This window comes from Bombina bombina, chromosome 4 (assembly GCF_027579735.1).
Source record: "Bombina bombina isolate aBomBom1 chromosome 4, aBomBom1.pri, whole genome shotgun sequence".
Classification (NCBI taxonomy): Eukaryota; Metazoa; Chordata; class Amphibia; order Anura; family Bombinatoridae; genus Bombina; species Bombina bombina.
In genome coordinates, this window is record NC_069502.1 from 825,357,174 (window position 1) to 825,384,829 (window position 27,656).

The window sequence follows — 27,656 nt, forward strand, 5'->3', positions numbered from 1 at the left end:
CCATGTCCTGTGGTCCGATGAGACCAAGATAAACTTATTTGGTTCAGATGGTGTCAAGCGTGTGTCGTGGCAACCAGGTGAGGAGTACAAAGACAAGTGTGTCTTGCCTACAGTCAAGCATGGTGGTGGGAGTGTCATGGTCTGGGCCTGCATGAGTGCTGCCAGCACTGGGGAGCTACAGTTCATTGAGGGAACCATGAATGCCAACGTGTACTGTGACATACTCCCTTCAGAGACTGGGCCACAGGGCAGTAGTCCAACATAACAACCCCAAATACACCTCCAAGACAACCACTGCCTTGTAAAGAATCTGAGGGTAAATGTGATGGACTGGCTAAGCATTTCTCCAGACCTAAACCCTATTGAGCATCTGTGGGGCATCCTCAAATGGAAGGTGGGGGAGTGCAAGGTCTCTAACATCCACCAGCTCTGTGATGTCGTCATGGAGGAGTGGAAGATGACTCCAGTGGCAACTTGTGAAGCTCTGGTGAATTCCATGCCCAAGAGGGTTAAGGCAGTGCTGGAAAATAATGATGGCCACACAAAATATTGGCACTTTGGGTCCAATTTGGACATTTCCACTTAGGGGTGTACTCACTTTTGTTGCCAACGGTTTAGACATTAATGTCTGTGTGTTGAGTTATTTTGAGGGGACACCAAATTTACACTGTTATACAGGCTGTACACTCACTACTTTACATTGTAGCAGTGTCATTTCTTCAGTGTTGTCACATGAAAAGATATAATAAAATATTTACAAAAATGTGAGGGGTGTACTCACTTTTGTGAGATACTGTAAATCTGTGTGAAATATTGAGCATGCGCACAGTAAGGTGATATGGGAGCGTGCATCGATAGCAGGCGGAAGTCTAATTCTTTGGGATAACATCCGCCCTTCCTGTGACGTTAGATAGGTACAACCCTCAGTGAACGTCATTTACTCTAGGCTTGGGGAAACGGTGAGGGCGGTCTGGAGACATACGACTGAGAGGTACAAAATTTATGAATATTACAATAATAAAACGCAACATTAAAAATAAATAATATGCGATTATGCTGTTTAGGATATGTGCAATCTAAAATGTGAATGCTGTATACACTACATTTGGCATCACTTTAATGTGTTCCCAATTACATATTATAGTGGCAGCTGAGTTTAAAGTGTATGGAAACATGTTCATTTAGTTTTTTTATATATATGAAATAGCTTTTTTTGCTGATTAAATCCTCAAACTATTTTTCTCAAGAGTAAACCTATATAAATGGACTGAGCCTGCAGAAATAGCAGACCCTTATAATCTTGTCTTTCTCTCTATACAATAATGCTTCCTTATCTATCTGTCTTTACTCAATGGCCAGGAGAGACTGCAATTGAAAAGGCCATTATTGTTGCATATCTCTTCCATACCCTACTGGGAACTTTATTGCTGCTTGCTGACTCTTGTTTACATAGAGAATACCAAAGTATTCATATTTTCAGTATAGGTGGTGATTTCAACAGACAAAATCAACTAATTTAAATGACAAAATAAAGATAAAGTAGTTGTTTATTGGGGGCGGAGTTAACTGCCGTGCAACTTAGACGCATATCTAAGGAGCTCCGGGCATTTTAGCTCTATAAAATAAATAAAACTTAGAATCTGACTACAAGATTTGAAAATTTGGGGCATATCTTTTTAGTACACCTGTAAGGAGTCCCCTGCCTGAATTGAAGAGAGGAGCGCTGCTACAGTTGTGAGGAAATCCTCCTCTACTTCACACCAGAACACCAGAGACGGGCGGCCATTGGTGTCCTGCTCCGGAGGGTCGGGGCTCCGCTCCGGAGCAGTTTTACTGCTTGCACACGGGCGCACACAATAGAGAGAAGATCCTCTGAACAGAAGTACCCCTGCATTACGGACCGGCTTTATTGCAGAATCCAGCTGCGAGCAGGGGCTACACGCAATTCTAGAGGATTATCTGCACGGCTCTGCTGGGGACTTACGGATTGAGAGGTGAGCTGCTGGAGTCCTTTGTGGGGAGGAGGAGATCTTTGGGACCACCCGGGGGGCCGAAGCCAGTCACCAAGCACCAGCCTGGTTTGGCGCGTAGCGCGGCCATCTTGCCGGTGATAAGGCCCACACACCCACTGACTAAACGAACCCTGCATGACCCGCAAAACACAGCCAGCATAAAGGAGTGAGTGCAGTTGTACAAAGTGAAAGTTAGGTCACTAACAGCCTTTCAGCGACTGTGATTGAGATCCTGCCTGCTGTACTGACCGGGGGATATTATAGATGTAACTTCACTTTGTTTTCCGGACTACTGTTACGGTTACCCTTAGTCTCGCTGAGAGATGGACCGCTTAGTAGCCTGGATTCCTATTGCTGAAGAGGGGAGAAACTGCTTTCCATAGTATTCTATATGAGTCTCGCAAATGTAGAATAATCCCCCTTAGCTGTAGTACAGCTAGGATACCCTTCTGCCCACAAAAACGAGTCAACGCTGCGATTGAGGGACAACCAAGAACTGAGGACTGGGATGCCCAGCCTGCTTTTTATTTAGGTTACATGCACACAGGGCACTCCCAGGGGGGGAAGCATAAAATCCCCCATCACACATTTAGACAAAGCCCTTGGACAGGCCACCGCAGATAACAAGTACACACAAGAAAACAATTGAGTCCTTCTTATCACCTAGCAGTGAATGCTTATCACAAACTTAATTACAGTACACAATATGCTAGGAAACCTGCCTCAGAAAATAGTTTTCTCAAAACTGAACAGAGTTAACCCTTTATGAAATGATACTTGTTACAGTTTTCTTGGAGCCCTTCTTAGGCGCTGGCTTGGCTGGTTCAGGCATTGCTGCTGGGAAATAAGTTTCTTCACAACAAAATAACTAATGCTTCTGTAACAGTGCTCCCTTTCTGTGGAACACTCTGGCAGACACGGTCTGACCCCTTTTCGGGGCAGACTAAGGCTGTCCAGACCGCTGGTTATGCGGGGCTGAGGTCGGTTTGTCTGGACAACCCGTCGGCGTTGCCATTCTGTTTCCCAGGTCTGTAAGTAATGGTGAAATTGAAGGGTTGCAACGATAAACTCCAACGTAATAGCCTGCCATTATCTCCAGAGACCCGGTTCAGCCACACCAACGGGTTATGGTCGGTGACCAGAGTGAACTCCTGCCCATATAAATAGGGAGTCAATTTCTTTAATGCCCACACCAAAGCCAAACACTCCTTTTCGACCGCTGCATAGCTGACTTCGCGGGGCAGGAGCTTCCGGCTGATGTAGGCAACTGGATGCTCCCCTCCATCTTCGCCTACTTGGCTGAGGACGGCTCCCAGCCCGAACATGGAAGCATCTGTGTGGACGATAAAACGTTTGTTAAGGGCTGGAGCCGCCAAGACAGGAGCGTTAATTAGAGCATTTTTGAGAGCCTGGAAAGCCGTTTCACAGTGGGGAGACCACAGGACCTGTCGAGGTAAGTTCTTCTTGGTCAAGTCAGTCAGGGGTTTGGCAAGTGTGCTGTAGTCTGGTACGAACCGTCTATAGTACCCTGCCGTGCCCAGGAAGGCTAGGACCTGAGTCTTAGTGATGGGGGTGGGCCAATTGGCGACAGCTTCTATCTTGGCCGGCTCTGGTCGCTGCTTTCCACACCCCACCCGGTGACCCAGGTACTGTACCTCGGCCATCCCAAAGTGGCATTTTTCTGGCTTCAGAGTCAGGCCAGCAGCCCGGATCTGATCCAGAACCATTCCTATGTGAGCTAAGTGGTCCTCCCATGACTCACTGTGGATCGCTATGTCGTCCAGGTAGGCGCAAGCAAAACTCTGGAAGCCATCCAGGAGCCTATCCACCAAGCGCTGGAATGTAGCTGGGGCATTCTTCATCCCAAACGGCATTACCCTAAACTGATATAAGCCGAATGGGGTGACGAATGCCGACTTGGGGATAGCCTCCGGGGCCAGGGGAATCTGCCAGTAACCTTTGCAGAGGTCAATAGTGGTCAGGTAATTTCCCCTGGCTATACGATCGAGTAGCTCGTCTACCCTGGGCATAGGGTAAGCGTCCGTCACGGTCTTTTCATTGAGCCTCCGATAGTCTACGCAGAACCGGGTGGTCCCATCTTTCTTGGGCACCAAGACAACTGGGGAGGCCCAGGGACTATCGGAGGGCTCAATTACCCCGAGTTGGAGCATCTCATCGATCTCCTTCTTCATTCCTATCCTAACTGCTTCGGGGATTCGGTACGGAGCCTGGCGCAAGGGAGCTTGTCCCGGAGTATCTACCTGGTGGGTGGTTAAAGTAGTGTACCCTGGCTTCGGGGAGAAAGTGAGGTGTTTGGACTGTAGGAGTTGGTTGAGCTGCTCCCTTTCAGTGGGGCTAAGTCGGTCTCCTAACTGAACCTGAGCCACTATACCTGTGGGGAGACTCTTTTCTAATAGGTCTGGAATGGGTAGACTGTCGGGGCCTTCCTGAGGGGAACAACATACGGCCGTCACGTTCTCTGGTCGCTCAAAATATTCCTTGAGCATGTTTACATGGAATGTCTTTCTAAGATTGTTGTCGTGGCAGCTAGCTATCACATAAGTGGTGTCTCCCCTTTTCTCTACGATCTGGTAGGGGCCCTGCCAGGACGCCTGCAATTTGTCTGTCTTCACCGGCTTAAGTACTAACACCTTTTGTCCTATGGTAAAGATTCTCTTTCGGGCCCCCCGATCGTACCATACTTTCTGTCTTCTCTGGGCCGACTGGAGATTAGCCCGCACGGATTTGGCTAATTGCTCCATTCGGTCCCTGAGTTCCAGCACGTATGGCACAATGGGGACACCGTCAGTCTCCATCTCTCCCTCCCAGTGCTCCCGGATCAGGTTTAGGGGTCCCCGTACCTTTCTTCCGTAGAGCAACTCGAAGGGAGAGAACCCTGTCGTTTCCTGGGGCACCTCCCGATAAGCAAAAAGGAGGTGCGGCAGGAAGCGTTCCCAGTCTCGGTATTCCTGAGTGAACGTCTTGAGCATTTGCTTGAGGGTCCCATTGAACCTCTCACACAGCCCGTTCGTCTGGGGGTGGTATGGGGAGCTCAGGAGGGACTTAATTTTGCAAACCTGCCAGAGTTGTTGGGTCAATTCAGCCGTAAATTGGGTGCCTCGGTCGGATAGGATTTCTTTTGGAAATCCTACCCGGGAGAACACCTGTACTAGTGCATTCGCTACCGTATCCGCTTGTATGTTGGATAGGGCGACAGCCTCTGGGTACCTGGTAGCGTAGTCCACTACGGTAAGAATGTAGCGCTTACCGGAGGGACTAGGGGTAGCCAGTGGTCCCACTAGGTCAATAGCAACCCGGCTGAAGGGTTCCTCTACAATGGGCATATTTACTAGATGGGCTTTAGGGTGATCGCCTCGCCTTCCTACTCGTTGACACACATCGCAGGTGTTACAGTAAGTTCTAACGTCGGCGTGTACCCCTGGCCAAAAGAACGTGTGAGTAATGCGGTGTAGGGTACGGGTTACAGCTAGGTGGCCTGCTAAGGGGATGTCATGGCCTATCTTGAGGATTTCTTGACGGTATTTGTGGGGCACTACCAGCTGTCGCCTACGCTGTCCCCTTTTCTCTGTCCAGCGGTATAGTTTCCCTTTTTCCCATAAGAATGTTTCATTATCTGCCCCGCCCCCTCCGGTCTCTGCTCGTTCCCGGTACTTTTGTAAGGTCGGGTCAGTCTTAGACTCTGTCTCGAAAGCATCTGGGGTGTCCCAGGGTATGGGGCCTAACATGTCAGGCAATGTCGGGGTAGGTCTTACCTGTGTCTCCCACACTGGTGAGAGTTCTCGCTCCGTCCGGGCTTGGGCCCGTGTAGTCACTGGGTCCGCCTCGTTGTTGCATACTGGAGCATAGGCAGAAGTCATGGGGCCCAAATCATTGCCCAGTAGTACTTCGGCAGGTAAATTATCCATTATGCCCACGTTCACAGCCCCCTTTCCCGCTCCCCAATCAAGATGCACTTTAGCTGTTGGAATTTTGTACACATCCCCCCCCGCCACTCTAACGGCCACAGTCTGTCCAGATCGCTTGTGCTCCGGCACCAAATGACTCTGTACCAGCGTGATAGTAGCCCCTGTGTCTCTCAATCCCTCGGTAGATCGCCCCTCGAGCCATACCTTCTGCCGATGGTGCTGGCGGTTATCTGAGGCAGCATATACAGGGTCCGCCTCGTGAAGCGGCCCCAAATATTCCTCCATAGGGGCCTCTTGGTTAACACAGAGGGTCCGGGCCGGACGATATGCCCCAGAGGGGTAATTGTAATTCCTGGGTGTCTGGTGCGTATTAAGGGGGCAGCTAGCCATGAAATGCCCTGGTTGCTTGCATCGGTGGCAAGTCGGTCTGGGACGCTCAGAGCTGTTATTGGGTGGTCTTGAGTGTCGGGCGGGCCCTGCGGGCACCGGGGCTCGGAATTCAGCACAAGGGGGTGCACGGTAAACCTCTCTGGGTTCGTGAAGACGGGAGTCATAATGTTCATCGGCCAATTTGGCTGCTTCTTCTAAGGTAGAAGGTCGCCTGTCTCGCAGCCATTCCTTCCCTTGCTGTTCCATGCCATTATAAAAATGTTCTAAGAGAAACAATTGTAAAATTTCCTCACCAGTCACCGCTTTACTTCCGCTCATCCAGTGATTTGCCGCTCTCCGCATTCGGTGCGCCCATTCCATATGGGTATCGTTAGGCTTCTTTTTCGTGCCCCGAAACTGTCGGCGATACGCGTCCGGAGTTACTGCGTACCGTCGCAACAGTGTCTCCTTAACTAGCTCATACTGTGTCACTTCCTCAGCACCCAGAGTACGAAAGGCTTCCAGGGCTCGCCCGGATAGTTTCCCAGACAATATCGTGGGCCACTCCCTGTTGGGAATCTGGTGCAGGGCACATTGCCTTTCGAAGTCCGCCAAATATTCATCAATCCCTGTCTCGCTCTCTAGGAAGGGTCGAAATGCCGCATAGGGTATCTTGGGCCTCCCAGCATTTTCGACAGGGATGATTACCTGCGGGGCTTCAGCATTGCGGTGTGCGTTCGCTAGGTTGAGTTCGTGGGCTCGAGTCTCTCGTATATCCTTGTCCGCTTCCGCCATCAACTGCTGTACCAATTCCATGGAGGGGTTCGGCCCGTACAGTGAGAGCCTCTCCCGAACAATCCTGGTTTTTTCGTCACTAATCGTGGTCGGTGTTTCCGCCATTGTGAAGCTCTGATCCAGTTCGGTCAATTCTGCGATCAGCTCTCTCCTCGGCCGGTTGCTGGCGTACCCCCCTCTGCTTTCAAGTAAATCCTTTAGGGTTGTACGCTTCAATTTTTCGTAAGCGCTCTCCATCCGTTCTGTACCTCTCCTAGGAAATCCAGGAAAAATCCCACCGCTGCCGCCAAATGTTACGGTTACCCTTAGTCTCGCTGAGAGATGGACCGCTTAGTAGCCTGGATTCCTATTGCTGAAGAGGGGAGAAACTGCTTTCCATAGTATTCTATATGAGTCTCGCAAATGTAGAATAATCCCCCTTAGCTGTAGTACAGCTAGGATACCCTTCTGCCCACAAAAACGAGTCAACGCTGCGATTGAGGGACAACCAAGAACTGAGGACTGGGATGCCCAGCCTGCTTTTTATTTAGGTTACATGCACACAGGGCACTCCCAGGGGGGGAAGCATAAAATCCCCCATCACACATTTAGACAAAGCCCTTGGACAGGCCACCGCAGATAACAAGTACACACAAGAAAACAATTGAGTCCTTCTTATCACCTAGCAGTGAATGCTTATCACAAACTTAATTACAGTACACAATATGCTAGGAAACCTGCCTCAGAAAATAGTTTTCTCAAAACTGAACAGAGTTAACCCTTTATGAAATGATACTTGTTACAGTTTTCTTGGAGCCCTTCTTAGGCGCTGGCTTGGCTGGTTCAGGCATTGCTGCTGGGAAATAAGTTTCTTCACAACAAAATAACTAATGCTTCTGTAACAACTACTTTTAAACAGGCCTATATATCTTAACCTGCAAACCTCCCTCCCAGGCAAAACATATACTGACACTCCTGCATAGTTGGCCTTGAGAGAAAAAGGGCTCTTACACACACAATCTGGCCCAAGTGCAGGCTTTGCTCCCTGGTGGCACTTCTACTATAAAGCCTCAGAAGCCTCAGTTAATACCTGGCCTGTGACTGTTTTCTCTCCTCCAAATACCCTTCAGATTGCTGCATCCCATATCCCCTCTGCTCACTCTGCCAGTTTACTGATCTAAATTACCCTGTCTCACACTAACAGAGTGCCCCCATTAACAGTTTGGCTCATTCTGCCTCCATTTCTGCCCACCTGTCTCAGACTTGAAATGTAGAGACTAATTAGAGACTATACCTGAATCCTCACACGGGACTACAGAGATTGGAAGACAGCGACTGCTGCGCTAGATTCCTTTTTTCCTTTTTGCTGTTTTTCATTGTAATCTAAGGGTAGCACTCAGTATAAAAACACAGCAATAATTTCTACTCTCTCAGACTTCAATTGTTTTTGCGCTAGATACAGTCTACCTTCTTGCAATCCTTACATCAGTTACAAACAGTGCCAGACCAGAATACCATGGACTCCTCCTACAACCCCCTGGCTCCAACAGAACAGACCCAGAGACAAGGAGTCTAGTCAAAAGCCTGCACCCAGAATAAAGCTGAGCCCTCTACATTCCTTAAAACTCCTATACTTTAGTTAGTACCCAACAGGGAACCTCCAGGCCTCACACAGACCAATACCTTCTAATTCCAGACTGAAGCCTCAGCAACCCAAATACCTAACCAGAGGTACATTGTAGCCTATACTTCCCATGTTAACAACTACACTACCTCTCTAACCAAAGAGAACAGAGACTTGGTCCCTCTCCTCCCTTTCCCGCCGGCCCATTTGCCTGCGGGTCATATCCCAGACACCCTTTTCCAGCTACGCCCAAAGGGGGCACTTCCCCAGGAGAGGGGCTTACCGAACAGAGAGTCCCCAACCATTGTATCAGGAGGGGAAAACAAAGAAAATCTTTAAGACAACATAGAGGTCTGAACCCTCTCTGGACCTAGTCCATATTTTCCCCCCCACCTCCTCTTTCTCCTGAGACCTCCTGATATACCACAATATGTAATTTAACCACACAGGGTGTGCACCCCCGCCAGTCGATGAAACTCTGATAGCAAATCAAGAGCAAGCAGGTTCCCACTAACACAAGCTAAAGCCGCCTGTGACCGAAGCTGTTGACCCTCTTTCAAAATGTCCCAGCCCCACAAAAGAAAACAAAAACCTCATAACACACCAAAGAGAACGGTGGTTGACCACTTCCAACACAAGGGCAAACCGAACCATGGAAGATACGAAGAGGAGGGCTCTGATACTGGGAGCCTCTCAGATAACCAACCAGACAGGCCTCTCAGCAGCCAGATGCCTCGGATGCCGGCAATAGATGGTGCCTCTAACAATCTAATGGACTCTATTGAATCACTACTAAAGTCTCATCATGATTCTCTATCAAAGAAATTTGAAAGGTCTCATGCCGATTTAAAGAGGGATATTGGTCTCATCAGTGAGCGCACAGATACACTGGAACGCAGACAAGAAGACCTCACCGTAGACCACTCAAACCTTCTTGCCTACTCGCAAAGTCTGGCATGTCAGATCTCAGACCTAGAACTTAAGCTAGCCGATCTAGAGGACCGCTCACGTCGCAACAACATAAGGATCAAAGGGATCCCAGAGTCAGTGAGCCCACAAGATCTAAAAGACTACCTGCAAGATCTATTTAAAGAAATTCTAGGATCAGAACAATCAAGTGAGACCCTCATTGATAGAGCGCACAGAGCACTCCGGCCTAGATCCGCAGATGAAGGAAAACCCAGAGATGTCATAGCCAAGTTACACTATTACACATTTCGAGAGAAGATCCTCAGAGCCCTAGCCAGGGAGAAGTCCCTGCCAGGCAAATTTGCGGAGCTCCAGATTTTCCCAGACCTCTCTCCCCACACATTACAGCTGCGTAGACACTACCAACCGTTCACTAAACTACTAAGGGAGAAGGGTCTAAAGTATAGATGGGGTTTCCCAGTGAGGCTATTCATTACAAAAGACAGTCAGCAGTTCATAGCCTCCTCACCGCAACAAGCACGAGAGCTACTGCAGAAATGGGGCCTACTTCCAGAGGACCCCGAAGATAGATCCACGGACATAAACAAAGGAAGCGGCCTCAGAGCCTCAGCACCAGTATGGAGACCTCTCCCACAACGACCCTCCTCAACTTCAAAAAGATCTCTTGAAACAAGAGGGGTATCCATATCTGAGGATACATAGAAAACCTGCTTGCAGATCATTGAAAATAGAACACAGTACAGTCGACCAACCACTGATTAGCTAGAGACATATGCAGGTTGACCCCGCACACTTTCTTGAAGGTGATGTAAGAAAAATGAAGAAGACGGGTGAGCCATATTGAACTGTTACAACTGATTTCCAAGGGACTCTGTGTCATTACATTTAGTAGAGCAGATGTTAACTGTAATTGATGCACTCTCGTTAGCATTTAACCCCTTTTTCTTTTCCAGGATTTGGAGTGAAGTTTAACGTCTTATTAGTTATTATATGTTATGACTAGGCTTGTATCAACTTAGCTATGTCTTAGAAAAAGGGTGTAGTTGAGAGACTCTACATACTTATGGCCTGACGCCCCTCCAGTCATCCTTTTAACAGGGGACATACCTAAAGAGAGACTAGAGAGAGACTTCCTCCGACCCTAGCTCGACTATTCACCAAAATCCTCGGGCCATATCGACACTGCCCACGACTACAGACTATCTCCCATCCTAGCCCCGACACTTTAACCTAACCTACTAAAGCCACGTCAGCCCCGACCCACTACGGACTCACCCACTAGTATCCGACTACACCTAACCGACTCGACGGGCCATTCCCTTTGACCTAGGAATAACACTGGACGCTGCTTCCTCCCTTACTATCTGCTGGCGAGTACGGTATCTATAACATGTGTCCGCCCGGTGCATCCCACCTTCTCTAAGACGGAGAACCTTAGCCCATTGACAGCTTTCAGTCTCTCTCTGACTTAAAGTTCAGCTTTGTTCCAAGTTTACTGTACTGTTTATGTTATTAGTTATGTCATTTGCAATGTTTAAATAGCAATACTGTTAATGTTTCTTTTATGACTGGCGGGGGCATGACCTGGCTCTGCCCGACTCCGCCCCACAAATTTAGTTGTGCCTCCCTGGCTGTTATACCAGTGGAGACACTCATTGTGAAAGTGACTACCTGACACTTTTTTCTCAGCCTAGCCCCTTAGGGCCCTGAATCTCTTAAACTACAACAAGCACCATGGGCTTCATCAATAGCCCTATCTGACTGACAGGGGGAATCCCCTGCCGTCCGGTTACACGTTTTCCCAATCCGTATTCCCTTTGGCGATCCACAAAAACCGCCTACATGGCACCTATCCGCATAGCCACATTAAATGCCCAAGGTCTTAATTCACCCACAAAGAGGAAACTCTTACATAACTATATGTATACACACAAGGTCCACATACTCTTCTTACAAGAGACTCATTGGACCGGTGATTCCCACGTAATCAAACAATCTCAGAATTATCCTACATGCGAAATTGCATCCAACAGAGATGGAAAATCAAGAGGGGTGGCAATTTTGATAAGTAAGGACTTGGTATTCTCCCCGGAACACATTGAGAGAGACCCAGAAGGTAGATTCCTTATATTAGTGTGTAAACTAAATGAAATTCCATATACCCTGGTTTCTATCTACACCCCCAATGTGAAACAAATACCGTTTGTCCGTGCTCTCCTATTAAAGGTAGAGAAACTCAAACGAGGACACATACTTATTGGCGGAGACTTCAACATGGTATGGGACCCTCAAAAAGATAAGCAATCTACCCTTACCACACACGCAGACAGAAACATCTCTTCCACCTCTAATGCATTCCGCAAACTTATGTACCAATTCGACCTCTATGACACATGGCGCTGTTTAGCGCCCACCCAAAAAGATTTCACACACTATTCCAAAGCCCACAATTCCTATTCAAGAATTGACTATCTCCTGTGCGACCCATGGTCCCTAGACAAATGTAAGAACCCTACCATCCAACCATGCACATGGTCGGATCACGACATGGTATACATAGATTTTATTGCACTGCAGACCTTGACCACCAGACCTCCTTGGAGGCTTCCTATACAGCTCCTAGCGGAGGAGGAACTCCCAGCATTAGTTCAGACGATAACTGACTTCCTAACACATAATGACAACGACACCATGGACCTGACTATGATCTGGGCAGCCCTCAAAGCTTATCTTAGGGGATACTTTATCAAAAAATCAGCCCACCACCGCAAACTCAATGGCCATCCACTTGCTAAATTGTATGGAGATCTCCGGAAAATGGAGACCACTAATAAAGCATGCCCCGACACCCACATAGCCCACCAGATCGGTTTAATCAGGGAGGAAATAGCCAAAAAGGAAACACTTAGAGTACAAGACAATCTACATAAGCTCAAACAGCTATATTACTACAAGGGCAATAGGGCAGATAGGCTGTTGGCAAACAAATTACGAAAACGCACACAGCAGAGTAGGATAGCCTCCATCAACACACAGAAGGGCCCAGTCTACTCGCCCAAAGAAATAGGGGTGGCTTTTGAAAAGTACTACTCTTCCCTGTATAATATCGCAACCTCAGAATCGACGGGTAGTGCCAGCGAGGAAAACATCCGTGAGTTCCTAGACAGCCTAGACTTACCCACACTAACAGAGGACGCTAAATCCTCATTGATGAACCAATTCACAATAGAGGAAGTCAAGGCCGCCATAACCAATCTATCTCCTCATAAGGCCCCAGGCCCAGATGGATTCATAGTCACCTTCTACCAGGCCCTGAGCCCTGTACTCTCGCCGATACTGCTCCGATTTTTTACAAGTGTGGCACAGACAGGCAAATTTTTACCAGAATTCCTTGAAGCCAGTATTATTACAATTCCCAAAGAAGGCAAAGATCCCACCTTATGCCCGAGTTACCGGCCTATTTCCCTTATCAACGTGGATGCCAAAATTTATGCCAAAATCCTTGCTAACAGACTGGGTACCCATCTACAGACCCTCGTTCACCTAGACCAGGTGGGATTTGTTCTTAACAGACAAGGCTCGGATAATACTCGCCGCCTATTGAATATCTTCACAGAGGCAGCTGACCTGGGCCTCCCCGTACTCACCCTGTCGTTGGATGCCGAAAAGGCCTTCGACAGGGTGAGGTGGGAATACCTGTTCCGCACACTCACAGCCTTTGGCATACCTGACAGCTATGTCAATGCTGTCAAGGCTCTATACTCCTCTCCCACAGCCGTGGTGAGAGGTCTGGGATTTTGCTCTCCTACCATAAGAATAACAAATGGGACGAGACAGGGGTGCCCTCTGTCCCCGCTCTTATTTGTCCTAGCTATCGAGCCCTTGGGGGTAGCTATCAGGAGAAGCCATGAGATCCAAGGCCTTCAAATTCATGACACTGTTCAGAAGCTAGCCTTGTTTGCGGACGATCTCACAGTCTTCCTTGCAGACCCCCTAGATTCCCTCCCCCCATTGTTCAAACTATTACGACGATTCGGCGAACTCTCATACTATAAAATCAATGTCGGTAAAACGGAGGTCTATTCTATACACATCCCTGCAGAGGACAAAGCTAAAATCCAACTTCTCTACTCTTTCAAATGGTCCTCTAGAGGTGTGCGGCATTTGGGAGTGTTCCTCTCCCATTCTAAGACCATAACCATCAGAGAAAACTATGAGCACCTTGTAAAAGAGACTGCATTGGATCTTACCTCCAAGAGATTCGACGAGATTTCTTGGCTGGGTAGAGTGGCAGCCATCAAAATGATGGTGCTACCCAAGCTCACTTATCTTTTCCGTTGTATCCCGATCCCCGTCCCCATGTCTCTGCTACGAAAGCTACAGACCCTTTTTAACACTTACACCTGGCACTATAAGAGGCCTCGGGTGGCGGCCCACATACTCCAGGCTCCCATCGATAGGGGCGGCGTGGGCCTGCCGAACGTAAGGAGGTACCACGAAGCCGCAATGATTACCCATGCTTCCGCATGGGGCAACGGTCTCCCTGTAACCAGATGGAAAGAGCTGGAACAAGCTTCACTTCCGGCTTTTGTGGACCTAGAAGACCTCCTCTGGTTACCCCCACACTGGCAGTCTAAAATTACCATCTCCAATGGTATTGTAAAAGGGTGCCAGGATAGATGGCTGAAACTCAGACATAGCAGACTTATTGCCCCCCATCCTTCACCGGTACACTCCATAAGAGGGCTCCTCTGTGGACTGCCTGAGGCCCACATTACCTCGTGGCCTAACACGGGCATCGATACCCTGCAAGATTTTTACGAAAATAAAAATCTAAGATCTCACTCCGCAATGCTAACTTTGCCTTCACTGACCCCAAGGTTCCAATTTGACCTAATGCGACTCCGGTCTCTAATGAAATCCTGGGGCTTTTTAGAGGATCACCTCCGCGACCTCTCCCCATGGGAATCACGTTGGAAAGCAAACCTCCAACTCTATAAACCTCTTTCCGCACACTACAGATGTTTGATTGAAGATGATATTCCATCTAAATCAATACATATGGAAACCTGGGAAAGTGAACTACAACAAGTACATCCCCTAGAAATGTGGGACATGGCAATCAACCATACTAAAAAAGCTACTCACTGTGTTACTCTCTATGAGTTACACTTCAAAATTATCACGAGATGGCATCTGGTCCCCACCAAACTCCAAAAACTGTACCCTGACCATTCCCCCATGTGTTGGAGGGACTGCGGAGAAAAAGGCTCCCCACTCCACATTTGGTGGGCCTGTCCGAAGCTTGTGGGCTTGTGGGATAAGGCAGGGGCATTGTGCAGGGATTTGGGCCTGGTAGACACACTCCCCCCTGCACTCGCTATACTTCACTTAGGAGTAGATTCGATCCCCAAGCACAAACGTAACTTACTCATAAACATCCTCATCTCCACCAAACTACAAATAGCCAGGAATTGGAAGAAACTCCAACCCCCCAGATGGCAAGGAGTAATTGACTGTGTTAACCACATTCAAAACATGGAGAATTATGTATACAGGGAACGCAGACAACTGACAGACTTCTGCTTAATATGGGAACCGTGGGATTCTTACTGGACTTGTAAACCCAAATAGACTAATTGACCCCTGACTAAGTAGGGTCAACCTAACCGACTGATCTTTCCCTTACCCAATCCCTAGATTTATACAGAACCCCAATGAACCTCCAAAAGGTCCCCCTAGAATCCCCTCGGAGGGAAACCAGACATGGGAAAGGGGAGGTCCCTCAGATGGAAAAACACACGGGCTCTCTCACACCCCACATATCTCCTACCGAACCACGGGAACCCACACTTCCTGTGACCTGATGAAGTCTATGGTGCTTGAATATTGAGACACCCTGGCGGGCTGACCCGCTAAATCGAAGGCCACTTCAAACATACTGCTACTATGATTAAGTTAAAGTTTTGGTAAAGTTAAAATAGAAAGCTCTTGAATAATGGCCTCTGTAAAAACGAGGTGATACAGATAATGGAGGTGAGGATACACCCCCAGAACAAAAGACTATGTATTCATGTGATGATGTTGTAAGGATATGATTTCGATTGTTATACATAAGTTGTTTGTAATTTTGACTGCCTCAATAAAAATTACTATTTAAAAAAAAAAAAAAAAAAAAAAAGTAGTTGTTTATTCACAATTTGTTATACTTCAGTGTCTAATGCAGATCATAGGGAGCATATTAAAATGGAGCACAATTACTGCACAATGTCCATTTAAACCTACAGAAGAGACTAAAGAGTGATTATTTATTCTTTTTTTTCCCCAGATGAAAACGATGCTAAGATTTCATGTAACATGGAACAAACAGAGGATCAGTTGCTAAGAAATGTTGAAACATCAGAGCAGGAAATTTGTGGCAATATAAGTGCAGGTGAGTGGGTGAGTGTGAGATGTCTAAGGGACGCAGGGTGTAGGTGAGTGTACGTGTTTGACATATCTGTGGGATGCAGGGTACAGGTGAGTATGTGTGTGCTATGTCTGGGAAGTAGGGCACAGGTGAGTGTATGTGTGACATGTCTGAGGAAAGCAAAGCACGTGAGAGTGTATGTGTGTGGCATGTCTGTGGGAAGCAGGGCACATGTGAGTGTATGTGTGTCACGTCTGTGGGAAGTATGGCACATGTGTGCGTGTGTGGCATGTCTGTGGGAAGCAGGGCACATGTGATTGTATGTGTGTGATATGTCTAAGGGATGCAGGGCATAGGTGAGTGTATATTGGTGACACGTGAGAGGGACACAGGGAATAGGTTAGTGTAAGTGTGTGATATGTCTAAGGGATGCAGGGCATAGGTGAGTGTATATTGGTGACACGTGAGAGGGACACAGGGAACAGGTTAGTGTAAGTGTGTGACATGTCTGTGGAAAACAGGGCACAGGTGAGTGTACATGTGTCTTCCCTTTGTAAAGTAGGGCACAGGTGAGTGTGCGTGTGTGACATGTCTGTGGAAAGGAGGGGATAGGTGAGCATACGTATATGACATACCTAAGGAAAGCAGTTTAAATGTGTGACACTTGAGAGGGATGTAGGACAAAGTGAGTGTTTGTGTGTCATGTCTGTGGGGAAACAGGGCACAGATAGTGTATGTGTGCCACATGGGAGGGTTTCAGGGCAGAGGTTAGTGTACATGTGAGATGTGTGTGCTGGAAATAGGACACAGGTGAGTGTACATGTCTGATGTGCATGTTCACTAATAAAGTTGATTTTACATATTATATATTACTTTTTATATAAAATGATATTCTGGTCTTCATTACAAGTAAAGAATGTATGGCATAAATGCAACATTCTAAAAAAATATAAAACTGATTCAAGGAACACTAGTCAAAATAAACTTTTATGATTCAGAAAGAACTTTCCAATTTACTTCCAACTGTATCAAATTTTGCATTCTTTTTATATACACAATTTCTGGGGAACAAGCTCTTATTGAACATGTGCACAACCTCACAGGGTATAAATATACTAGTCTGTGATTGGCTGATGTCTGTCACATGATATAGGGAGCGTAAAAAGAGAAAAAATAAATTTGAAATTCAGAGTAAGTGTTATTGCATTGTCTTTTTATTATGCATTTGTTAATTATGTAATTGTACTGTATTAAGTGGTCCTTTTATTTGCATATTAACCCTTTCTTTCATGTAATTGGCAAGAGTCCATGAGCTAGTGACGTATGGGATATACAATCCTACCAGGAGGGGCAAAGTTTTCCAAACCTCAAAATGCCTATAAATACACCCCTCACCACACCCACAATTCAGTTTTACAAACTTTGCCTCCTATGGAGGTGGTGAAGTAAGTTTGTGCTAGATTTCTACGTTGATATGCGCTTCTCAGCATTGTTGAAGCCCGATTCCTCTGAGTACAGCGAATGTCAGAGGGGCGTGAAGGGAGTATCACTTATTGAATACGATGAGTTCCCTAACGGGGGTCTATTTCATAGGTTCTCTGTTATCGGTCGTAGAGATTCATCTCCTACCTCCCTTTTCAGATCGACGATATACTCTCAATTTACCATTACCTCTACTGATAACTGTTTCAGTACTGGTTTGGCTATCTGCTATATGTGGATGGGTGTCTTTTGGTAAGTATGTTTTTTATTACTTAAGACACCTCAGCTATGGTTTGGCACTTTATGCATTTATATAAAGTTCTAAATATATGTATTGTACTTATATTTGCCATGAGTCAGGTTCATGTATTTCCTTCTGCAGACTGTCAGTTTCATATTTGGGAAATATAAACATCTTTTAAAGAAATTTTTTTCTTACCTGGGGTTTAGTCTTTTTTTCAATTGACTACTTCTTGCAAATTGCGGGCGGCATTAGGCCCGAGGGTGCGTCAAATGCTAAACTTTATAGCGTCATTTTTGGTGCGAAAATATTTTTGGCACGGAAAAATACGTCTATGACGCAACTTCGTCATTTCCGGCGTCATACTTGACGCCGAGACCTTTCACATGGTTGCGTCATTAGTGACGCAAGTGTGTCATTTCCGGTTATTTTGGCGCCAAAAAAGTTTGTTTCGTTGTGCGTCATACTTGGCGCCAAACTTTTTCATTATTTCAATACCCCATTGTTGTTTGCCTCCTGCTTTTTTCTCTATCAGAGGCCTATGCTATTTGCATTTTTTCCCATTCCTGAAACTGTCATATAAGGAAATAGATAATTTTGCTTTATATGTTGTTTTTTTTCTTACATTTTGCAAGATGTCTCAATCTGATCCTGCCTCAGAAGTTTCTGCTGGAACATTGCTGCCTGACATCAGTTCTACCAAAGTGCATTTGTTGTAAAATTGTAGAAATTATTTCGTCGAATGTCATTTATAATAGTTGTCATGATAAACTTTTACATGCAGATAGTGTATCCATCAGTAATAGTACATTGCCAGTTGCAGTTCCTTCAACTTCTAATGTGCATGATATACCTGTAAATTTTAAAGAATTTGTTTCTGATTCTATCCTAAAGGCTTTGTCTGCATTTCCACCTTCTAATAAAAATAAAAGGTCTTTTAAAACTTCTCATTTAGTTGATGAAATTTCAAATGACCAACAATATAATAATTTATCCTCTTCTGATGAGGATCTATCTGATACAGAAGATCCTTCCTCAGACATTGACACTGACAAATCTACTTATTTATTTAAAATAGAGTATATGCGTTCTTTATTGAAAGAAGTGTTAATTACTTTGGATATTGAGGTAACCAGTCCTATTGACATTCAGTCTAATAAACGTTTAAATGCTGTTTTTAAACCTCCTGTGGTTTCTCCAGGGGGTTTTCCTATTCCTGAGGCTATTTCTGATATGATTTCTAAGGAATGGAATAAGCCAGGTACTTCTTTTATTCCTTATTCAAATTTTAAAAAATTGTATCCTTTACCAGCAAAATCTATAGAGTTTTGGGAAAAAATCCCCAAATTTGATGGGGCTATTTCTACTCTTGCTAAACGTACCACTATTCCTATGGAAGATAGTACTTCCTTTAAGGATCCTTTAGATAGGAAGCTTGAATCTTATCTAAGGAAGGCCTATTTATATTCAGGTCATCTTCAAAGACCTGCAATTTCTTTGGCTGATGTTGCGGCTGCATCAACTTTCTGGTTGGAGAATTTAGCGCAACAGGAATTGGATTCTGACTTATCTAGCATTATTTGCTTACTGCAATATGCTAATCATTTTATTTGTGATGCCATTTTTTATATTATCAAAATTGATATTAGATCCATGTCTTTAGCTATATTAGTTAGAAGAGCTTTGTGGCTTAAATCTTGGAATGCTGATATGACTTCTAAATCTAGATTACTATCTCTTTCTTTCCAAGGTAATAATTTATTTGGTTCTCAGTTGGATTCTATTATTTCAACTGTCACTGGGGGAAAGTCAGTTTTTCTGCCTCAGGATAAAAAAACCTAAGGGTAAATCTAAGGCTTCTAACCGTTTTCGTTCCTTTTGTCAGAATAAGGAACAAAAACTCAATCCTCCCCCCAAGGAATCTGCTTCCAATTGGAAGCCTTCCTCAAATTGGAATAAATCCAAGCCATTTAGGAAACCAAAGTCAGCCCCATATATCCGCATGAAGGTGCGGCCCTCATTCCAGCTCAGCTGGTAGGGGCAGATTAAGGTTTTTTAAGGATATTTGGATAAAATCTGTCCAAAATAAATGGATTCAGAGCATTATCTCTCAAGGGTATCGAATAGGATTCAGAGTAAGACCTCCTGTGAGAGGATTTTTTCTCTCACATATCCCAGCAAATCCAGTAAAAGCTCAGGCTTTCCTGAAGTGTGTTTCAGACCTGGATTCTTCAGGGGTAATCATGCCAGTTCCTCTTCAGGAACAAGGTTTGGGGTTTTATTAAAATCTATTAATTGTTCCAAAGAAGGAAAATTTATTCAGACCAGTTCTGGATCTGAAAATTTTGAATCGTTATGTAAGAGTACCAACTTTCAAGATGGTGACTATAAGGACTATTCTGCCTTTTGTTCAGCAAGGACATTATATGTCCACAATAGACTTGCAGGATGCATACCTTCATATTCCGATTCATCCAGAACATTATCAGTTTCTGAGATTCTCTTTTCTAAACAAGCATTACCAATTTTTTGCTCTTCCATTTGGCCTAGCAACAGCTTCAAGGATCTTTTCAAAGGTTCTGGGTGCCCTACTATCTGTAATCAGAGAACAGGGTATTGCGGTGTTTCCTTATTTGGACGATATCTTGGTACTAGCTCAGTCTTTACGTACTGCAGAATCTCACACAAATCAACTAGTGTTGTTTCTTCGGAAACATGGTTGAAGGATCAATTTACCAACACGTTTCTTGATTCCTCAGACAAGGGTCACTTTTTAGGCTCCCAGATAGATTTAGTGTCCATGACTCTGTCTCTAACAGACAAGAGACGTTTAAGATTGGTTGCAGCCTGCCGGCACCTTCAGTCTCAGTCATTCCCTTCAGTGGCTATGTGCATGGAAGTTTTAGGTCTCATGACTGCAGCATCGGACGCAATCCCCTTTGCTCGTTTTCACATGAGACCTCTACAGCTTTGTATGCTAAATCAGTGGTGCAGGGATTATACAAAGATATCACAATTAATATCCTTAAATCCCAATGTACGACACTCTCTGACATGGTGGATAGATCACCATCGTTTAGTTCAAGAGGCTTCTTTTGTTCGGCCAACCTGGACTGTGATCACAACAGATGCGAGTCTTTCAGGTTGGGGAGCTGTTTGGGGATCTCTGACAGCAAAAGGGGTTTGGAAATCTCAAGAGGCGAGATTACCAATAAATATTTTAGCTCTCCGTGCAATTCTCAGAGCTCTTCAGTTTTGGCCTGTTAAAGAGAGAACCATTCATTTGTTTTCAGACAGACAATATCACAACAGTGGCATATGTCAATCATCAGGGTGGGACTCACAGTCCCCAAGCTATGAAAGAAGTATCTCGGATACTTACTTGGGCGGAATCCAGCTCCTGTCTAATCTCTGCGGTACATATCCCAGGTGTAGACAATTGGGAAGCGGATTATCTCAGCCGCCAGACTTTACATCCAGGGGAGTGGTATCTCCATCCAGATGTGTTTTCTCAGATAGTTCAGATGTGGGGTCTTCCAGAGATAGATCTCATGGCCTCTCATCTAAACAAGAAACTTCCCAGATACCTGTCCAGGTCCAGGGATGTTCAGGCGGAAGCAGTGGATGCGCTGACACTTCCTTGGTGTTATCCTGCTTACATTTTCCCGCCTCTAGTTCTCCTTCCAAGAGTGATCTCCAAAATCATCATGGAACAATAATTTGTGTTGCTGGTGGCTCCAGCATGGCCACACAGGTTTTGGTATGCGGATCTGGTTCGGATGTCCAGTTGCCCGCCTTGGTCACTTCCGTTACGGCCAGACCTACTATCTCAAGGTCCGTTTTTCCATCAGGATCTCAAATCATTAAATTTGATGGTATGGAAATTGAACGCTTAGTAATAAGTCATAGAGGTTTCTCTGACTCAGTGATTAATACTATGTTACAAGCTCGTAAATCTGTCTCTAGAAAGATTTATTATAAAGTTTGGAAGACTTACATTTCATGGTGTTCTTCTCATAAATTCTCCTGGCATTCTTTTAGAATTCCTAGAATTTTACAGTTTCTTCAGGATGGTTTGGATAAGGGTTTGTCTGCAAGTTCCTTGAAAGGACAAATCTCTGCTCTTTCTGTTTTATTTCACAGAAAGATTGCTATACTTCCTGATATACACTATTTTGTACAGGCTTTAGTTCGTATTAAGCCTGTTATTAAATCAATTTCTCCTCCTTGGAGTCTTAATTTGGTTCTGAAAGCTTTACAGGCTTCTCCATTTGAACCTATGCATTCTTTGGACATTAAACTACTTTCTTGGAAAGTGTTGTTCCTTTTGGCCATCTCTTCTGCTAGAAGAGTTTCTGAGCTATCTGCTCTTTCTTGTGAGACTCCTTTTCTGATTTTACATCAGGATAAGGCAGTTTTGCAGACTTCTTTTCAATTTTTACCTAAGGTTGTGAATTCTAACAACATTAGTAGAGAAATTGTTGTCCCTTCCTTGTGTCCTAATCCTAAGAATTCTTTGGAAAGATCCTTACATTCTTTGGATGTGGTAAGAGCTTTGAAATATTATGTGGAAGCTAATAAAGATTTCAGGAAGACTTCCAGTCTATTTGTTTTATTTTCTGGTCCTAGGAAAGGTCAGAAGGCTTCTGCTATTTCCTTGGCTTCTTGGTTGAAACTTTTGATTCATCAAGCTTATTTGGAGTCGGGTCAGGCCCCGCCTCAGAGAATTACAGCTCATTCTACTAGATCAGTCTCCACTTCGTGGGCTTTTAAGAATGTAGCTTCAGTTGATCAGATTTGCAAAGCGGCAACTTGGTCCTCTTTGCATACATTTACTAAAGCAGTTTTTGGTAGAAAAGTTCTTCAGGCAGCTGTTTCAGTTTGATTCTTCTGCTTTTGAATTAAGTTTTTTTCTTTCAATTATGAAAATAAACTTATTTTTTTGGGTTGTGGATTAATTTTTTCAGCGGAAATGGCTGTTTTGTTTTTATTACCTCCCTCTCTAGTGACTCTTGAGTGGAGATCCACATCTTGGGTATTGCTATCCCATACGTCACTAGCTCATGGACTCTTGCCAATTACATCAAAGAAAACATAATTTATGTAAGAACTTACCTGATAAATTCATTTCTTTCATATTGGCAAGAGTCCATGAGGCCCACCCTTTTTATGGTGGTTATGATTTTTTGTATAAAATACAATTATTTCCAAATTTCCTTTGTTGGTGATTTCTACTCCTTTCTTTATCATCCCACTGCTTGGCTATTAGTTAAACTGAATTGTGGGTGTGGTGAGGGGTGTATTTATAGGCATTTTGAGGTTTGGGAAACTTTGCCCCTCCTGGTAGGATTGTATATCCCATACGTCACTAGCTCATGGACTCTTGCCAATATGAAAGAAATGAATTTATCAGGTAAGTTCTTACATAAATTATGTTTTTTACTGTGATGTAAACGCTCTTAGCCTTTTTTTAAATAAACACATTAACTGTGGTGGTTTGATGTTTTCTTTTTTATGACACAATGAGTCCACGGATCATCTTAATTACTAATGGGATATTCATCTCCAGGTCAGCAGGAGGCAGCAAAGAGCACCACAGCAAAGCTGTTAAATAGCTCCTCCCTTCCCTCCCACTCCAGTCATTCTCTTTGCCTTCGTTAGTGATAGGAAGTGGTAAAGTGAGGTGTTAGAAAAGATTCTTCAATCAAGAGTTTATTATTTTTAAGTAGTACAAGATTGTGCTGCTTTGTTCTAGGGTGTAGCCGTAGTCCATATCAGTCTCTTCAGTAGAGCAGTGGTGGCTTTAGAGCAATGAGAACTGGTGGGACATAATTCTCACTGCGCCTCTCATAGATTTCATGCTCCCCTGATTGTGAAGATCTGGGGGAAAATAAAGAACTCAGTCCTTCTTATTCCACAGGCCTATGTGAGGGTGAGGACCTCTCAAGCCGGGTGAGATGCCTTGCTGTCGGGCATTAATCAGGTAAGTGCTTACTTTAATTTTTTCTGGAGGTGACACAGTTTTCACATCAGAAAGAGTGGGCACTATGTTTACTTGAACGAGAAAAGGGTTGACAGACTCTTTATTCTCATATGGGACAGTTTATTTATCCTTAGTAAAGGAGAATTATTAGGCAGCGTAGCAGGCACTGGGGCTGGGGATGCTGCGTGGATACAACTTTTTGGCGTTTCCACTAAACTCCCGGCGGTTTTAATACAGTATAATACCGACCTGGAGTTTGTTTACAGAGACGCCCACGAGGGGCGGGGCTTAGTGTAGCAGGTTTGTTAGCACTGCGCGCCATTTCTCTGACACATACGGATGTGACTCAGCTCCAGGCCGACTAGAAACGCTTAGAAACGTTTTATAAGAACAAGCGTTTCTAGGAGTGGTTTTCTTGCATCCTTTTCTTGCTACTCTACGGATCATCTCCTGTCATAGTGGGACGTATCTCTGGTGTTGTGGGAAGGTAGGCACCTCAGCAGACAGCTGAGGTGTAGAAGTGTACTGTTTTTTGGTCAAATTATCGTTTTTACTACATTATGCAGTTTAATAAAAAAAAAAAAAAAGTTAGTTTAATTCTTAAACAGACAGTAAAGTTTTTTTGCAAAGTTTAATTTTATTAAAATATTTACTTTTTACTTGCTACTCCTGGTCATTAAGAGTAATAATGGACCGTGAGGCATTGCAAAATGTCACCTGCACTTTGTTTTGATGCCAATGTGGAACCACCAATCCCTTTGTGTCCCTCTTGTGTTGAAAGGACTATAAGTTACAGGGATAACATTTTTCCTGAGCCATCACTCTCTAAGGAGGATGAGGGTCAGGAATCTAATGACAATGTTCATTTTTTTTTTTTTTATTTAATAATTTTTATTGAGGCATACAATGTTCCGACATACATAAATAGCACAAATAGCATTAAACAAGGAGTAAATCTTTAACATAAATTGTACTGAAGTCCAGTTTAAACTAGTCGGTTACATATCATGGTCGAGTTCCCAAATTGAGAGAAAGCCTCACATTGTTTGTTTTACATTACTTTTCCAGTAATTAATTAACATTGAAACAATTGACTTGACAAGCATATATAATGTTCATTTTATGCCGCAGTTTTCTCCCCAAGTGTCCCAAATTTTGCCGCCCTCACATGCAGTGCCCTGCGTTTCCTCAGTAGCTCCAGTTGGGTTTACTTTAAAAGACATCGCTTCTCTCATGTCTGCTACAATTTCAGGTGCGTTGTCTGCCTTTCCAGTATTGCAGGGAAAGCGTAAGAGGAAAATCAGACATTTAGTAAGTGAGGTTTCTGACGCAAATGTTGCTATTTCAGATACCCCCTCCCAGAAGCCTGAGGAGGGGGATACCGTAGTAGCATCTGAAGGAGAAATTTCAGATTCGGACAGTGTAATTCCTCTTACTGATACTGAAGTTGTATCTTTCAGGATTAAGCTAGAACATCTCCGTCTACTACTTAGGGAGGTTTTAGCTACCTTGGATGACAGCGACTCCAGATGTTTCCCATAGCCGACTCTGTTAAGGAGGCTTGGCAAACAGTCTCCAAAGTTGAAGAAGCCATTTCCTCCTTAGCCAAGAGAACTACTATTCCCATAGAGGATAGTTGTGCTTTCAAGGATCCTATGGACAAGAAACTAGAAGGATTACTCAAGAAGATGCATGTACATCAGGGCTTACAATGGCAGCCAGCTGTGTGTATTGCTACCGTCACTATCGCGGCTGCATATTGGTTTGATGCATTATCTGATGCTATCAGAACAGAGACTTCTCTGGATGAAATCTAGGATAGGATTAAAGCTCTTAAATTGGCTAATTCCTTTATTATGGATGCTTCCCTTCAAGTTGATAATCTGGGAGCAAAGTTTTCAGGTTTCTCTATTTTAGCTCGCAGAGCCTTATGGTTAAAACCTTGGTCTGCGGCTGTGTCCTCTAAGTCTAAGCTTTTAGCAATTCCTTACAAGGGAAAAACCTTGTTTGGACCTGGCTTGACTGAAATTATTTCTGATATCACGGGAGGTAAAGGTCTCCTTCCTCAGGACAAGAGAAACAAACAAAAAGGTAGGAGGGGGGGGGGAGCTATTTGCGGGAATCAGTGAGGTTGGGTGGTAAAGGGGATCCTACACTGCAGTATATATATTTATTAAAGAAAGCCTTTTATTTTATAACGCTGCAGAATCTGTTGGTGCTCTGCAAATAACCAATAATAATAATAATAATTTTAGTACTGGCAGACTTTCCTCCAGTACTTAAGATGGGGGTGACAATTGGGGAGAGGGGGAGGGAAGAGAGCTGTTTGAGAGGGGTCAGGGAGGGATCAGGGTGTGCGATGTGTCAGGTGGGAGGCTGAACAAAGGTGATCCCAGAGAAGCATTTACAACCATTTGTGCCATAACTGCACAAGCTGTTTGTAATTAATTTCAGTGAGAACCTAAAGTTTATGAAAAAGTGAACAATTTTTTTTATTTGATCGCATTTTGCGGTGAAATGGTGGCATGAAATATACCAAAACGGGCCTAGATCAATATATACAGGGATTCCTAACAGATATCAGTGTTACAATGTAACTATCACAAATTTTTGGGGGGAAATGGTTTGGAAATAGCAAAGTGCTACTTGTACTTATTGCCCTATAACTTGAAAGAAATGCAAAGAACATGTAAACATTGGGTATTTCTAAACTCAGGACGAAATTTGGAAGCTGTTTAGCATGGGTGTTTTTTGGGGGTTGTAGATGTGTAACAGATTTTGGGGGTCAGTTAGAAAAAGTGTGTGGGGTTTTTTGTGGGTTTTTTTTCAATTTTTTTCATCATATTTTATAATTTTTTAACAGTAAATTATATGATATGAAAATAATGGTATCTTTAGAAAGTCCATTTAATGGAGAGAAAAACTGTATGTAATGTCTGTGTACAGTAAATGAGCTAAACACAAACACCGCAGAAATGTAAAAATAGCCCTGGTCCTTAACGGTAAGAAAATTGAAAAATGGTCTGGTCACTAAGGGGTTAAACAAACTTGACCCTCTGCTGTGGTGTAAGAGCTCTTAGCCTTTTTTAAGGACCAGTTCACTCAGGAGAGAGAAAGTTACTTAGCAGTAATCAGACCTTTATTAAAGGGACAGTATACACTCATTTTTTCTTTGCATAAATGTTTTGTAGATGATCTATTTCTATAGCCCATAACTTTTTTTTTAATGTATAGTTTTGCTTATTTTTAAATATCATTGCTCTGATTTTCAGACTCCTAACCAAGCTTCAAAGTTTTATGAGAATACCGTCAGCTACCTACTCCAGCTTGCTCCTGTTTGTGTAAAGGGTCTCTACCTAGTCTTGTGTATCATGTTTCTGGTGTCAAGCAGGTTGTGAGAATCTGTTTTGTAGCAAGTACCTTAGCCATCATATACTCACTACCTAGTCTTGTGTATCATGTTTCTGCTGTCAAGCAGGCTGTGAGAATCTCTGTTTTGTAGCAATTACCTTAGCCATCATATGCTCACTACCTAGTCTTGTGTATCATGTTTCTGGTGTCAAGCAGACTGTGAGAATTTGTTTTGTAGCAATTACCTTAGCCATCATATGCTCACTACCTAGTCTTGTGTATCATGTTTCTGCTGTCAAGCAGGCTGTGAGAATCTGTTTTGTAGCAAGTACCTTAGCCATTATATGCTCACTACCTAGTCTTGTGTATCATGTTTCTGCTGTCAAGCAGGCTGTGAGAATTTGTTTTGTAGCAAGTACCTTAGCCATCATATGCTCACTACCTAGTCTTGTGTATCATGTTTCTGCTGTCAAGCAGGCTGTGAGAATTTGTTTTGTAGCAAGTACCTTAGCCATCATATGCTCACTACCTAGTCTTGTGTATCATGTTTCTGGT

The 27,656-nt window shown here is 44.3% G+C and overlaps 1 protein-coding gene across 1 annotated transcript in view; it reads left to right on the forward strand.

Annotated features, from left to right (window-relative positions):
• The first annotated feature begins 15,970 nt into the window (after positions 1-15,970).
• LOC128657143 (gastrula zinc finger protein XlCGF17.1-like) overlaps positions 15,971-27,656 on the forward strand; it is a 44,817-nt gene continuing 33,131 nt past the window's right edge. The window contains exon 1 of the mRNA XM_053711390.1: positions 15,971-16,068. Within this exon, the coding sequence (XP_053567365.1) occupies positions 15,993-16,068 (76 nt within the window). The 5' untranslated portion in view covers positions 15,971-15,992. The remainder of the gene's footprint in view (positions 16,069-27,656) is intronic.